Here is a 16115-nt window from a genome sequence, read left to right on the forward strand (position 1 = left end):
ATCTTTCAGTTCTCCTCATCTTAGGCAATGTTTGTAACTCTAGCAGGTACAACACTGCCAGGCAGAAATGTGATTTTTCAAGTCAATGTGGTTTTTTAAAGGGATATATCAACTTAAGTCACTGTTCCATCTGAATTTCATTTTTTCATCTCCTACCCTCACAAGTAACACTTCAGGTGGCTGGAAATAGTACTGATTAGAGAAAAAACATTATTGTCCCTCTCTGCCCAAGTTTATTTTCTGCATTTGAAAGGCCTGTGCATAGCTAGTTTCATTACCTCCCTTGTGTAGTCTATTATTTAATTTCCCCTGTTCATGTGGGTCTTTCACAATGCAACAAGGGAGAGTGAAATATTTTCTCTGAAATAAGAATGATTATAAAACTACCAGGAGTGACAGAGGCACTTGGTCAGGTATCATAACCTGGAACTACTTTAAACTCTGTTTCTGAACAAGACTAGATTTCAGGTTGATGTTGTCCCTTTACAGTTCTGTATAAAGAATCCACATCTCTTCAGTTCCTATAACAGAAGCTAAGCAGAGAACTGAGATATCTAGTGCAGCTGCACTGGTGATGAAATCTTGGACAGATATTCCACATGGAGGTGTAAAGGAGGCTAGAAATCAGATCTCAGAAATCTGAAATAACGTGTTCATACAAACACACTGGTGCTTTCTTTAGACACACACACAAAATCATAGGCAACTAATCAATTCCCAGCCCAATTAGATTTCCTTAAGCAACTGGAACAACAATTCAGCAACCTAGGAGAGACAAAATAAAAGGGAACTGATAATCAGTAAGTCAGTCAAAGTGAAAAGAGACAGACGGGAATGCAAAGGAAAATAGGCCATGAAACCATTTGACATACCGACAGCCAAGCACCAAACAATCCAAACTCTAAAAATGCCCAGGGAAGGCAAGGGAAAGACGGCTAGTCTCCCTCACAACCAGGATAATTGCTGCATTGTTACAGGCAGAGCTGGTAACACAGAGAGCTGCCTGACACTACCCATGAGACAACCCTGCTTTCACTTGCTTTTAACTTTGCCAAACTCTGTTTGGGCTGAAATTTTCCTTGCCAGATGTCAGCCTGAGGCTGATTAAGAAGAGAACGATGTCAGCAATTCATTAATTTTGAATGCCCAATTTGAGATGCGTAAGACCTGATTTTGCAGCGTACTTAGCAAGGTGTGGCACTTTATAGCAGGGCTTTGGAGCGGAGCCTGGAACAGCTCCAGAGCAGTGGAGCTGCAGGTTTTTGCCTGGAGCTGGAGCGGAGCCGGAGCACAGCTCCAAAGCCCTGCTTTCTATGTTCACAGCCCCCCAACAACTTCAGCGGCGGCTGTGAGTGCTCAGCACTTCTGCAAATCAGACCCCTGGGGCTAAGTCAGGCACCCACAAAACAAGGAACAAACAGCTAGTGACCACTTGTGAAAAGTCTGGTTTAAGAACAGCCCAGCACTCACAGAAACTCTGGGGCAGGGCAGAGACAGAATCCAGTTTTCCAGGGCAGCATTCAACTGCCTTCATCATGAGACCACCTTTTCTCATCTTGCAACACTCTGCCTCATTCACTGCATGCTTTCCAACTTTTCCAACAAATGAAGCAGGGGTCCTACAGACACAGGGGGGCACAGTTTCAGAGCCTATCTCCCTCACTACTACACAGCCACCAAGTAACTGCTTCCACAGGGCAACAGAGAAAGGAGGAATGAGGGGAAAAAGGAGCCACACAGCCTGCTAAGTGGAGCCTCCAAACTCCTCGGAGCAAGCAGGGGAGTGGAAGGAGAAGAGGAGTGTGACCTGTTTAAATGGAGCAAAACAGAAAACTATCACAATTTGACGCTTTTAGTAAACACCAACTCATCAACCTTAGTGTCCCAGCCAAATTCTAACATGAGAAATTGCCTAAATCCCCCCTGCATTTCATTTAGATATGTCATTCTTCCTCTGCATACAATTAGCCCCTAGCATATTGTGAACAGTACAGCAATATGAACATACACAAGGAAACCTTAATATATATCCTTTCTTCCTCGGTCAGGAATGAAGTCAGATAGAAACATGTCTGTATTTCATGATTAGTGAAAAAACTTAGAAGAGTCCAGAATTCATGTTTCCAAACAATTAAATTCAAAATCCCGACATTGAGGAAAACTCTAACGAGAGACGATTATAATATCATTCCTCATGTAAAGAGACACTGACATTTCACATGTATTTTAACATTTCTTTCATTTTCTTTCTTAAGAATAAGATCAGCAGAAAAACAAAACTTTGTAGAAACACAAGCAGATTACTAAATAGAACATCCCAGCTTGGGAAAGGAAAGTAGAATTGTGTGTCTTGAGAAGAAGGCAAGTAGAGAGACGCAGAGCCACATATCTGACTCTCCTAAGGAATTGTAAGCTGTGACATTTCAGCTCATCCTCTAGTCACATGACCAGCATCTCTCCAGAGAGTTCTAAATTCTTTTGACTTGATAGTCAGCTCCAAATCACATGTCCAGGGTCTGAAACCCAAGGCAACTCTATAACAACTTACTTCTCTTCAGAGAAAATATATTTTATACACACACACACAGGCTACACATTAACTATTTTTTCAAGAGGGCTTCCTGCACATCAAAGTAAAGTATTTCCATAGATAAAGTCCAAATCCCCTGAACAGCTCTCCTTTGCACTTGTACATAAATAACTGTTTCGATTCCTGCACCCTTCTAGAGACATGTACATGTAAAAGAAACATATAGAAACAGATAATGTCAACATGGGATGGGGAAATTGCTGACATGTTCTCTGCCAATGAGCATGCAGGTGTTGTGCCCAGTGCCTGTAATTGTCTGTTTTTACCCTGCTAAATGCTTCAACGCCTATTCCTAAAAATGATATGGAGGGCAGCACTGCAGCTCTTGTGGGGCTCGCATCTCAAGGACAAACTGGCTGAAGAAAGAACAAAAGTACTTGCAGCACCTTAGAGACGAAAAAATTTATTTGAGCATAAGCTTTCATGGGCTACAGCCCACTTCTTCGGATGTATCTCTAAGGTGCCACAAGTACACCTGTTCTTTTTGCGGACACAGACTAACACAGCTGCTACTCTGAAACCTGGCTGAAGAAAGACATCAGCTTAATGAAATGGCTCTCTGCATCCAACACCTACCTCATACTTTCTGTAGTTAACTAGCAAAGCAAGAAGGACAACAGCATCATAACCATGCTCCCTGCGACTAGGTGGGTTGGACAGAATCTGAAACAAGAAGCAGGAATAAATCGTTAACCAGTAGCTGACTATGAAACATAGCTAGTTTCCCAAAGAAGCAAAGCCAAGCAGAACAATATGTAATGTATCAGCATATTATGTGCTAAGTGATGTACGAGTAAGGCCCTACCAAATTCACAGCCATGAAAAAAACATCACAAATGATTAAATCTGGTCTCCCCTGTGAAATCTGGCTATTGTAAGGGGTCCCAGTATTGTTACCCTTTGGCACTGCCTTCAGAGCTTGGCGGCTGGCCAAGCACCCAGCCCAGAAAGCAGCGCCACCACCAGCATCAGTGCAGAAGTACGGGTGGCCTGGTATTATATTGCCACTCTTACGTCTCCACTGCTGCTGGTGGGGGCGCTGCCTTCAGAGCTGGGTTCCTGGCCAGCAGCCGCCACTCTCCAGCCACCCAGCTCTGAAGGCAGTGCCGAAGGGTAGCAACACCACGACCCCCTGCAACAGCCTTGCAACCCCGCTCCTGACCCTCTTTTCGGTGAGGACCCCCACGGTTACAACACTATGGAATTTAAGATTTAAATATCTGAAACCATGAAATTGAAGATTTTTTAAATGCTATGACCCTGATATTTACCAACCTGGACTGTGAATTTGGTAGGGATTTAAAACAGTATGTATGAGATTTAAAACAATGAATTGCAGTGCTTAGAAGAAACCAGAGAGAGCCAGTTATGTAGCACAGGCTTACAGAGAGCAAAATGTCCCAGCCACAGCATCACCCAGCACTGGATGTGACAGTATCTCAGTGTATTGCCAGTATACACTCAAATACTGCTCCTAAAAAGCATACCATATCAAAGGGAAGAAACTTGCTGGAAATACTCAGGCTGACTGTCATAATAAGTTCCTCTAGTCTAGAAATCCTCCGTGAAATTAGACCCACAGAGCTATTCACCTGCTTTTTGAGCACAAAAGGCACAACTTAACAATTTTAAAAGCCCAACAGTGACTGAAACCAACACCCTGGAGTAAGGAGGTGGAAGCATTATAAAAATGTACCACCGAGCTAGGAGTTAAGAGGTTGACACATAACACCAGCGAGCCTCTGTTGTATTTAAAGCACCAAACAGTAAGTGCACAGATGAAAGTTTGACACTACAGGAAAAGACCTAACCAGTCAGAGATGAGAAACACTTACCTGTAAAATAGCTTCAAATATACTGTTAATCATCACATATTCCAGGATTGTGTTCTGGCTGATGTTGTCTGTCACCTGGAAGCAATCAAAGGCTTTTCAAAATGATGACTGAAGCTCCATAATCTCTAACATTCTGTAACAGCCTCTGGTGTGCACAGAAATGGGCACGTTCCCCTACTGAACCGCTGGGTAGGACTAGAGCAGAGCAGAGTGGGAATAGCGTGCAGGCTCACCCGCCTCCCAACTCCTTTCCTGTGCGCACCCCAGTCACTGCATCTGCCAGGAGTGTCTCAGACTCTGTGCAACGCAGGAAACTTCCACATCTCTGTGTGTAACTCTCAGTCCCAGGGACAGATCAACTTCCTTATATACTCATCACACAACAACAGACAGAGTAACACTCCCAGTCCCAGGCCCCTTCCCCTCCCAAGGGTGGAAACAACTGAGCTGGCCCGGAATCATCCCAATACCCGTTGAAGAGCACATCTGGGCATCAGGACGGGCCAGTTCTTTGCTAGCCAGCAGCCCTTCCAAATCCGCGGAGCTGCCACCCAGGGTTCTTTAACGCAGCTGCTCCCCAAAGCAACAATTCTGGAAATGACACATGGCCATTAAAGACACGGCTCAACTGACACTGCAATGTCAGCCCAGGAAGTAAGATCATTCTGGAAGTAGCACTTTCAGCAACTGTACCCTGTACCACACTTTGTTCTCTGCACTCACAGAACCCCCCATTCTCCTGCCCCAGGAGCACTTTGGTCAGTTTGCCGGCACTCCTGCCTTTCAAGGTTTTTAAGCGAAACATCAGTTTTGTGTTATTTACCGTTACCAAGCAGAGAAGCAGCTTCAGACACAAACTCTTCAGGCTTTCAGAGCCTTCTGCACAAAGCAGCGAGTCCAAGCTCTCCATCAGATTCTAAGGAAGGACACAGTCACAATAAGCCTCGGCGGCCTGAACCCATCAGGTTACGTATAGCACGCCAGTCTGGCTACCAAACTTGGACCACCACTAAACACCCTCCCCCTCAGCCTTGTCAGGAGCCAGGGAGGGACTGGTACCAGCCAAAATTCGGGTCACGTGATGTTAACTTGCTGGATCACGTTAGTCCTTATTGCACATTTGCCCAGTTATCCCACCACCCATAAGAACATAAGAACAAAAGAACGGCCGTACCGGGTCAGACCAAAGGTCCATCTAGCCCAGTATCTGTCTACCCACAGTGGCCAATGCCAGGTGCCCCAGAGGGAGTGAAGCTAACAGGCAATGATCAAGTGATCTGTCTCCTGCCATCCATCTCCATCCTCTGATGAACAGAGGCTAGGGACACCATTCCTTACCCATCCTGGCTAATAGCCATTTTTGGACTTAGCCACCATGAATTTATTCAGTTCCCTTTTAAACATTGTTATAGTCCCAGCCTTCACAACCTCCTCAGGTAAGGAGTTCCACAAGTTGACTGTGCGCTGTGTGAAGAAGAACTTCCTTTTATTTGTTTTAAACCTGCTACCTATTAATTTCATTTGGTGACTCCTAGTTCTTGTATTATGGGAATAAGTAAATAACTTCTCCCTATCCACACCTCACTGGAGCTGTTCCACAGCTAAGCATCAAATCTCATTATTCATAGAAGGGTTATCCACAACTGAGACACAAAAAGCATTGTTAAACTGTCCCCTTCCATCACCCCCATGGCAGGAGGTGGCACTTAAAAGCTGCGTCTGTTCCAACAGCTCATCCCCTGAAGAGCCTCCCCACCTTGTAACTGATTTACAGATCGGACGCCAGCATGGACAGAGGCATTCTGACCTCTGACTGCTATAAATCAGACATGGGTACGTGAGCAGCCGAGCAGCAGGACAGAGTTTGCCTGTGGATAGTTAACACTGCTCAAGCAACTACCCTCGCTGGTAAAAGATTCAAAGGTCAGACACTGGCTGAGTTTACGCTGTATAAGTTCTCACCTGCCCAGCTGTACTCAGGGAAATCGGAGCACCAAAAAGATTGCTACCCTCAGCGGTTGGACTTGATTCTGGGGTAACTGGGTGGAATTTTCCAGCCTGTGTTATACAGCAGGTCAGACTAGATAATCTAGGATCTGTAGGATAGGGCTGGCAAGCAGCAAGCTGCTCCTCTAATGCCAGAGCCCTTACCTTCATGCACAGCTCTGCTTTGTCAAAGCCCATGAGCATGTTGATGATGTCAAACCCAGAGGTGGATTTGTTCTTCTGATGGACGCCGCGAATCAATGCACATAACGTCTGTGAAGGAGAGAGGGAAGGAAGCAGCTGAGCACAGGATGTCAGGCCACACCTACGGCTCGCCCAGCAAATCCCATTCCAAGCCCTGCTCCCGAGACTGACAAAGAACAGATGCTTCAAGGGCCACCATCAACTTAGGTCCCACTCCTGTCTGAACTCTTCCCTTCCCATTGTTCTATGTAACTCCTCAGGTTTGGAGAACTCAGATTATAGAAAATACATATTTTTCCAGTACGTTCAGTGTGCGCATTTGACAACACCATGCAGACAACTATGCTCGCTGCTTTGCCTGTATAGTTGGACAGTTTCCTCGGTTTGCATGGGTGCCCCGCACAGCAACAAGGAAGAGTGACATTTACAGACTAGAGAGTGTGACTGCCAAGGCCCAGAAAGGGGCACTGAGGCTGGGGCAGCAACTGACGCTCTGTTTAGCGATCAGTGGTGTTCCTTTAAAAGAAAGTATTTCTAAAGCATAGAGCAAAATTGTATCCATATCGTTAGGGACATTTGGAGCAATCTCATCAGTCAAGCCGTCATCTCATAAGCATGGTCTCTTATACAGATTTCACTCCACCTTCTCCAGAACTTTATTTCATTTCCTCTGTCAGGAAACTCAATGAGGGGCAGGGAGCGCATGGGGGAAAGGGAGAAAAACCTTCTCTTGGACTACCCTTCAGCTCCCAGGTGGGTTCCCTGCAGCACTGAAGAATTCCTCGCCTTCCTCCCTTCCCACCCCATCCCTCTGCGTGTGGTCTTCCTCACAATTCCAGAAACCCAACATTTGCATTTTAAAAGCAATTTACATTTCCCAAGGTAGACAGGATTGTGAGTGTCTCTAACCTTCAAACGGAATAACTAATAAAAACTACCAGTGAGTGGCCACTGTCTCTCAGCTACACTAAAGAAACTAGCACAAGGTGCTTGAGAGTATCTATAGGCATATTCCATCAGGAGTGGAAAACTGCCCCCCCTCACACAGGCTCCCTAGCCATCAGCTCTGGTACCTGTAACGCATTGACTACTCGAATTGGGTGCTCTTCTCCCAAGGCCTGGATGCAGTGTTGGAACAAACAGTTAATGTTATCTTTTATCTTCATTAACTCTTCTCCATCCAGAGACTCCAGCTTGCTTTCTAGATACTCCAGGTTCACCTGTCAGGTCAAGGAATGAAGGAAAAACCAATTAGTGCATTTCACCCAGCTGTTGAAAGGTGAAGTGGAGACCCCCAGGTGAGCAAGTCCCTGCCACATCCCAGGGCAAACAAGCAAAAGATAAGAGAACCGCTTTCAACTCTTACGGTACCTTCATGAGGAAAAGCTCTTCCCAGAACCGAGGGCTACATTTACTGGGGTCCTCCGTCTGAAAGAGAAAGGAGACCCCATGAGAACAAACAGTACAGCTAGGAGACAGGCTAAGCACACCCACAGATCATCAATGTAAATAGTTCAGACTCCGGAAGACAAGGTTACACACCTGTCACTGTAATTCTCCAAGTACAACATACTGCCAATGCAGATTCCCAAAAGCAAGATTTGCAGAAGCAATTCTCACCTGAGAAGCTTCAGTTCTTTTCTCCCAGAAATATTCTCTCCCCCAAACTGAAAAGGAGATTTCTAACTGCTCCTCTCTATGGAGTCCCTTCCTCCTACTGCATTGGCTCCCCGGCCTGCTGCTCCCTTTCCTAACTTCACAGGCACCACATTCTACATCCCCAGGGAACGCCACACAGTGAAACTGAAGGAGGCAGCAGAGGGAGGCATGTCATTTGAGACAGTTATGGGACAGCCTGGCTTTAACAGACACGCACCCTGTCTCATGGAGAAGAAGCCAACACATGAAGATCTCTCAGCAAACCAAAGGGACAAAAGGAAAAGAGGCCCAGTCCTTACCATGAAGATCTCATCGTACATTAGCACAACTTTCTCTTTCAATGGTTTCTTGGAGGCTGAAGATTTCCAGAGCAGTCCACCTTTCTTCTCTGCTTGGGCCATGATGTGCAGTCTAGGCATAAGAACAGAGACCAAACTACTGAGAACGCAGGAGGCGGCAGCTTCCTGTCACAGCACCTAGGAGCTGTGGTCATGGCCAGGATCCCATTGTGCTAGGTACTAGTTATACAAAGAGATGGCTCCTGCAGGGATGTTTTCCCAAAATGTTCTGTCTGCCACAGTCCTGAGATCTCTGTACCTTAGAGTAACATATTAACAGCCACTAACATGCAGGAAGTGGGGGGGTTAATTGCCACACCAGATACTGAATCAGACCAACGGTTCAGCTAGCCAGATCTTATTTCCATTTCCAGCACCAGATTGCTTCAGAGGAAGGTGCAACAAACCCTGCAGAATAGATATGGAATAACCTGCTTACAGGGAAAGTTTCGTCCTAACCCGTCAGTCAGTGGTTCGTTTGTGGCCTGGGCAAAAGGGCTTATGCCCCTTCCAACTTTTTTTTTTTTTTTTTTAAAGAAGTCCTTACTATAATCTTGCTAAACGCTTGGTCTCATGACATCTTGTGGCAATCAGTTCCACAGACTGTGTGAAAAAGTAATTCCTTTTATCGGCTTTAACCCTGCTGCCTACCAATTTGCTTCAATATCCCTTTGTTCTTAAGTTGGGAGAAAGAAAGCAAAGAAGTGTCTGATCAAGCTGCTCTACGGCATGTATTATTTTGTATTTCTTCCCTGGAAAAGTGGGTGGCAAACATTACAATGCATTACTCCGCTGAGATCCTGACCAAAATCCAATGCAAAATGCTCGCTCACTTGTGCGCGGGCTGCCAGGATTTGCCCCCCATATCAAATGCTACTGTATTCATGATTTTTCACTGGGTCATTGGGGCTTCACAGAAGCACACAGTTCTGCCCCAAGAGGCCCAATTACAGAATCGGGGCCTAAGTTTCTAATGAGCTGTTAGGAAAGAGACAGTGCTGTGAATGGAAATTCTCTCCTTGTACCCAAAAGTTAGGTAGGTTGCAAGATGCCTGACAACTGATGGTCACAAATACCTAGCAACATTAAGTATTAGAGTGGACCCTTTCTCAGAGCAAAAGGAATTTATTTCCCAAAATTATTAACGGGGTCTCTATAACCTAGGAACCACTTGGCACCAACTGGTGCCAACACAGTATTCCTGCCAGCAAGTTAAAGAAGTATGGATTGGATGATTGGACTATAAGGTGGATAGAAAGCTGGCTAGATCGTTGGGCTCAACAGGTAGCGATCAACAGCTCAATGTTTAGTTGGCAGCCAGTATCAAGTGGAGTGCCCCTGGGGTCGGTCCTGGGGTTGCTTTTGTTCAACATCTTCATTAATGGTCTGGATAATGGGGTGAATTGCACCCTCAGCAAGTTCACGGATGACACTAAACTGGGGGGAGAGGTAGATACACTGGAGGGTAGGGATAGGGTCAGAGTGACCTAGACAAATTGGAAGATTGGGCCAAAAGAAATCTGATGAGGTTCAACAAAGACAAGTGCAGAGTCCTGCACTTAGAAGGATCCCATACATTGCTACAGGCTGGGGACCGACTGGCTAAGCAGCAGTTTGGCAGAATAGGATCTGGGGGGTTACAGTGGGTGAGAAGTTGGATATGAGTCAGCAGTGGATCCTTGTTGCCAAGAAGGCAAACGGCATATTGGGCTGTATTAGTAGGAGCATTGCCAGCAAATCGAGGGATGTGATTATTCCCCTCTATTCACAGGAATACCATCCAGTTTTAGGCCCTTCACTACAGAAAGGATGTGGACAAATTGGAGAGTCCAGTGTAGGGCAATAAAAATGATTAGGGGGCTGGGGAACATGACTTGTGAGGCTGAGGGAACTGGGCTTATTTAGTCTGAAGAAGAGAAAGAAAGAGAGAGAGGATTTGATAGCAGCCTTCAGCTACCTGAGAGGATGGAGGTCGGCTGTTCTCAGTGGTGGCAGATGACAGAACAAGAAACAATGGTCTCAAGTTGCAAAGGGGAAGGTCTAGGTTGGATATTAGGAAACACTATTTCACTGGGAGAGTCGTGAAGCACTGGAATGGGTTACCTAGGGAGGTGGTGGAATCTCCTTCCTTAGAGGTGTTTAAGGCCCGGCTTGACAAAGTCCTGGCTGGGATGATTTAGTTGGGTTTGCTCCTGCTTTGAGCAGGGGATTGGACTAGATACCTCCTGAGGTCCCATCCAACCCTGATATTCTAAGATTCTATGGCAGAGGGCATGGGGGTGCATAGAGTTTCACAGGGATCCCCTAGGTCAGATGTATGCATATTAAGTTTATCAAAAGGTGGCATGTGAGGTCTCCATGGAAAGCCAATAGCCCACTAGTCACATAATCACTGTGAAACATGCAGGTGGATATTGTTTAAGGAATTGTGTATCCGTACTGAAAAACATGTTCTTAAGGTCTGAGGGTTAAGGAAGGTCACCAGACGGGGACAAATGCTTCTCTCTCTCACTCACTGGTCATGTGTGTTGTGTATCATCCACTCCACAATGGAGGTCTGTCTACAGTCTGAGCTGGATGCTAATCAAGAGATTGTGAAATGGACGAGAAAGAGGTAGAGGGAAAAACAACCTGCAGGGGAGATCCTGGTTAGCAATGAAGACAATGGATTGGTGGAGTATATTTGCGGGGAGAGGTACCCCCCTGCATCTTTCCACTGAGGAGACCAGAGGACAGTGTCTCATGAATGGAAGATCACAGCCGGGCTTGGATATAATAAACTGGAAGGGTTTGGGCTGAGCATTGCCGTATAAGAGTTGACAGTAGCTAACTCAGTCAGTCTAGGTCAGTGGTCCCCAACTTTTTTGGCTGGCAGGCGCCAGCCGAAGGACCACTGCGGCAGTAAAGCACCCGCCAAAATGCCGCTGAATTTCAGTGGCGACACATCTCGATGACACCGCTTACCATTGACAAGCGACACAATCGAGAGGCGTCCCTGCCGAAATTCGGGAGCAACGCGTCTCGATGATGTCACTTGTCGACAGCAAGCGGCATCATCAAGAGGCATCGCCATCGAAATTCGGGGGTGATGCCTCTCGATGACATCACTTGTCGGCGACAAGCGTCGTCGAGAGGCGTCCCCACCAAAATGTCGCTGAAATTTGGCAGCATTTCAGCAGTGCTCTTCTGGGGGCCAGGACGCAGGTGCATTAAAATACCCCCACAGGTGCCATGGCGCCCACAGGCACTGCGTTGGGGACCACTGGTCTAGGTTCTAGAATGCTGTTTTTATTTTACACGTAACCATTTGTTTCCAATATTTCTACTTTTCATTGGAATCCCTACTCTTTATTAAATAAGCTTTTGTTTGTTTTCATGATAAACATACCCAAGTGCTGTGTGGTAAGTGGCGCTGCGATTTCAGGTGTAACTAGTAAGGTGGCGAGCAGCAAATCTGAGAGGGTTCAGCAGACCAGGCGCTGGACACTCGGAGGTTGGCATGTGCCTATCGCTAACCTGCAGAGGGACAGCAGAGCCATAGGCTAAGAGAGGAGCGCTTGCGTTGACCGTGGCCAGTGGAGTCAGGGAGCTGACACACAGCAGACACAGATCTCATGCTAAGGGCAGGGCATAGCAAGATCCCTCACACTTCTGGGTATCCCCAGGAAACATAACAGTTTCCTACATCAATAATATTCTATTTCATTGTTCTGATTCTTCCTCACACTGATGATTTGCCCCATGTTCACTGGTGATAGTCCTGTTTCTTTATACAACAGTCAAGCTGGCACAATTATTGCCCTGCTCTAGTGATGTGGGCTCTGCAATTGTTAAACATGTCACAAGGCCTGTGCGTTCGATCCCTGAACCTTCCGAGGTACTCACAGGCCTGCGTCTAACGTTGCAGTCAATACAGTAATTTTGATGTTACACAATATATGGTATTTATTCCAAATTACCTATTTACATCGTTCCATACGATAAACATTTCCCAAGCAAACACTAAAACGTTTTAGCAACCTCTTAACCTTCTCTACGCATCACACTGGCGCATGGAGGGAATGGAGTATCTCACCTCGGTCAAACCTCAGGCGTCCTCCTGACCTCTCTGCCACTCTCTCCACACCAGCAAGGTGGGTTTTACAGAACTCCATTGCTTGCACAGGCAACACACCTGACAGCACAGATTAGAGCTGAAGCTGCCTCCAGGAAAACAAGGGCAGGCGCTTTCAGCAGCTAAGTCAGCAATGATAAATTATGCACACAGAGGTAAGTGCACTGCAGTACATTTCTGGTGCCCCTTGAGCTTCCCAAGTCTGCAGTCATGGAGACAGCTGTGGAATTCAGCTTCCAAAGCAGAATGCCTGGACTCCTTAAGAATGGACAGACTGGGTCAGACCAAAGGTCCATCTAGCCCAGTATCCTGTCTTCCAACAGTGCCCAGTGCCAGGTGCCCCAGTGGGAAGGAACAGAACAGGGACTCATCAAGCAAACAGAGGCTAGGGACACCATCCCTGTCCAGCCTGGCTAATAGCCATTGATGGACCTGTCCTCCATGAATTTATCTAGTTCAGGGATCCGTAACCTTTCAGAAGTGGTGCGCCGAGTCTTCATTTATTCACTCTAATTGAAGGTTTCGCGTGCCAGTAACTTGTTAACATTTTTAGAAGGTCTCTTTCTAGAAGTCTATAATATATAACTAAACTATTGTTGTATGTAAAGTAAATAAGGTTTTTAAAACGTTTAAGAAGCTTCATTTAAAATTAAATTAAAATGCAGAGCCCCCCGGACTGGTGGCCAGGACCCGGGCTGTGTGAGTGCCACTGAAAATCAGCTTGTGTGCCGGCTTCGGCACACTTGCCATAGGTTGCCTACCCCTGATCTAGCTCTGTTTTGAACCCTGTTACAGTCTTGGCCTTCACAACATCCTCTGGCAAGGAGTTCCACAGGTTGACTGTGCGTTGGGTGAAGAAATACTTCCTTTTGTTTGTTTTAAACCTGCTGCCTATTAATTTCATTTGGTGGCCCCTAGTTTTTGTGTTATAAGGAGTAAATAACACTTCCTTATTTACTTTGTCCACACCAGTCACGATTTTACAGACCTCTATCATATCTCCCCTTAGTTGTCTCTTTTCCAAGACTCCTTCCATGGTATGTTCAAAGAGCAAGCTCCCTTTCCCTCAAAGAGCAGATTTCAATGACTAATGAGTGTCCATTTCAGAACAGAGATTTGGATTTCATTTGCTACAGACACAGGGCTTGGAGTGCCTCACAGCACTGTGAATCCCAGTACTGTAATTACTGAACCACATCTTACAGCAACTGGACCAGCACTTTTATAGCCTGGCAGGCCCTTCATCCAATTAAGATCTGGGGGAAGTTTAAGTCAAACAAACTAGAAAGAAAACATTGTTAAATCATCTTGATGGCTTCCCTCCTCGAGACTCTCCATTTCTTTTTAACTATGTCATGGGAAATAAGATGTCTTCCTGATCAGGAAAAATAATTGGAAACAGAAAGGTTTCTATTAGCAAGTAAACCAAAACTGATGCCGTTCTGAGCCTGGAGAAACAGATCTTGCATGAGATTACCCAAAACAAGCTCTCCAACTGGAATCACAAGTTTCTGAATCCAAAACAGCACACAGCCCCAGTGCACAAATACATCTGTCAGTGTGCTTCTAATTGGATTACAGCTAATGAATCTCAACGTCAACGCTAATAAACTAACTTGCAGCGCTCCTGGGTCTGTGTTCTTGCACCAAATTAAAGGGGGGCGGGTGGAGAATCAATACACTCCATACGCATGATGCAGACCAAAAGAGCTGTGAGAGGTGCAATATGTTTTAGAACCTTTTTCAAACGTCTAGAAAGACAGCAGATTGTAAACCCCATGCGAAACAAGTGCTTGCTGCCAGCCTAGCATCAGAAAGACAAGATCATGTAGAACTCCAAGTCTTTGTCAAGATAAGAATTGGGATTTGGCATCTCTTAACCTAATTTACAGGGAAAGCACACACAGAGGATTGCTAGAGGCAGCAATTAAATAATGCCTGTGTTTATAATTTGTTATTTCAGGGACTACAAATGAAAGGAACCAGAAGAGAAAAGTTCAACTTTCCTTTCATTCCAAAGCACCTGGTCTCATGACCTAGGATGATCAGCTAGAACTAATGGGTTTTTGTTTTCATTGTATGCAATTATATGATGCATCTAGCTGCAAGAAATAGATATTTTAGAAATTAAAAGCTCCATTTAGCTACTGGGGGCTTCTAAGCACCTGCAGAAAATACAGAACATTCCTATAATCTTGTTGAAAACTTTCATACACGCTAGAGATGCTGAATTAGCAGACTTTATAAACCACGGGACTAAGCAGCTGTAGTTAACAGAGCTCCTCCTCCACACAGATTACCAATGTAAAGGCATCAACATGTTCTCATACTCTTGGGTTCATAGGGACAATTCTATTAACAGGCAGCTGCAGCAGCTGAGCACCCAGAAGAGGTACCCCACAGAGCTGAGAGAGAGCTGCATGGGAACGTTTAGTACACCAGCCACTCTGGTGCACAGCAGAAGATTCAGGACACTTCACCTGGGACTAAACAGACATGGCATCATGAAAGTGGAGACATAAAAGCCATGATAAGTGAGCGTTCATGCAGAAAAGCCTTGTCTACACTACAAAGTAGCTACTGCCAATCCTGGGCTCAGCATGATCTAGCACTGACTGTGTAGCCAAGCACAAGGCATACTTAGCACATCTATCACTAATTTCATTTTAGAATCCACTGCAGAGTTCCACAAACCAAACATGTGACGTTCATATGAACACACTATTATTAACTTGTCACTAAAATACCCACAGAAATTGCAAGCAAAAACCTTACTACTACTAAGGCTGGGGCTTTGATCACACAAACCTAGCCAGCTAAAACTACGACTTCCACAACAGCCGTAATGCAGCCCCCTCGCAAATACATACTTTGTTTTATTGTATACAGTATGTCTCTTGCAACGGCAAAAATAATATTACTGTATATGGTTTTAACTATAACAACTCTAAACTCCATGTCTCCAACATGTGGTTACTGGTCGAGCCATATCTTTGAATTTCCAGACTTGGTACGTCCATCTCAACGTGAATGTTGCATTAGCATTGCTTTGTATTTTGTTTCCCTGTCTAACAAACCTGAATATTTTCGTGTTTGTGCAAATACAGAACTAGCCCCTGTATTATGAAGCACAGAGCTGTCATGAAAACCGACTTTATCAAAGTCCCATTTTGAGGCTCCACATCTGTTATCTCTCAATGATTCCATTGCAAATGTGCCCAGTTTGCAAGTAAAATGTTTTTCCTAACCCATGGCCCTGCAAGCTTGCCCAACAGTTTGTGAGGCTGGATTCTTTTCACGGCACAAGTCATGACCTGTAATAAAAGATTCTGCAGGCTAAATTAAGCTCACAGTGACACCTGTGCAATTCCACTATCTACAGATTAGGC

The 16115-nt window shown here is 45.4% G+C and overlaps 1 protein-coding gene across 2 annotated transcripts in view; it reads right to left on the reverse strand.

Annotated features, from left to right (window-relative positions):
- ARMH3 (armadillo like helical domain containing 3) overlaps window positions 1-16115 on the reverse strand; it is a 186391-nt gene that overhangs the window by 147155 nt on the left and 23121 nt on the right. For both annotated transcript variants that reach the window (XM_075072788.1, XM_075072787.1), the window contains exons 2-8: window positions 8574-8685; window positions 7987-8043; window positions 7689-7835; window positions 6577-6684; window positions 5249-5341; window positions 4426-4500; window positions 3167-3253 (exon numbers count right to left, since the gene is read on the reverse strand). In XM_075072788.1, coding sequence (XP_074928889.1) covers window positions 3167-3253; window positions 4426-4500; window positions 5249-5341; window positions 6577-6684; window positions 7689-7835; window positions 7987-8043; window positions 8574-8675 — 669 coding nt within the window. In that variant the 5' untranslated portion in view covers window positions 8676-8685. The remainder of the gene's footprint in view (window positions 1-3166; window positions 3254-4425; window positions 4501-5248; window positions 5342-6576; window positions 6685-7688; window positions 7836-7986; window positions 8044-8573; window positions 8686-16115) is intronic.

The sequence above is a fragment of the Chelonoidis abingdonii genome, chromosome 16 (genome assembly GCF_003597395.2).
Source record: "Chelonoidis abingdonii isolate Lonesome George chromosome 16, CheloAbing_2.0, whole genome shotgun sequence".
In the NCBI taxonomy this organism is placed as follows: domain Eukaryota; kingdom Metazoa; phylum Chordata; order Testudines; family Testudinidae; genus Chelonoidis; species Chelonoidis abingdonii.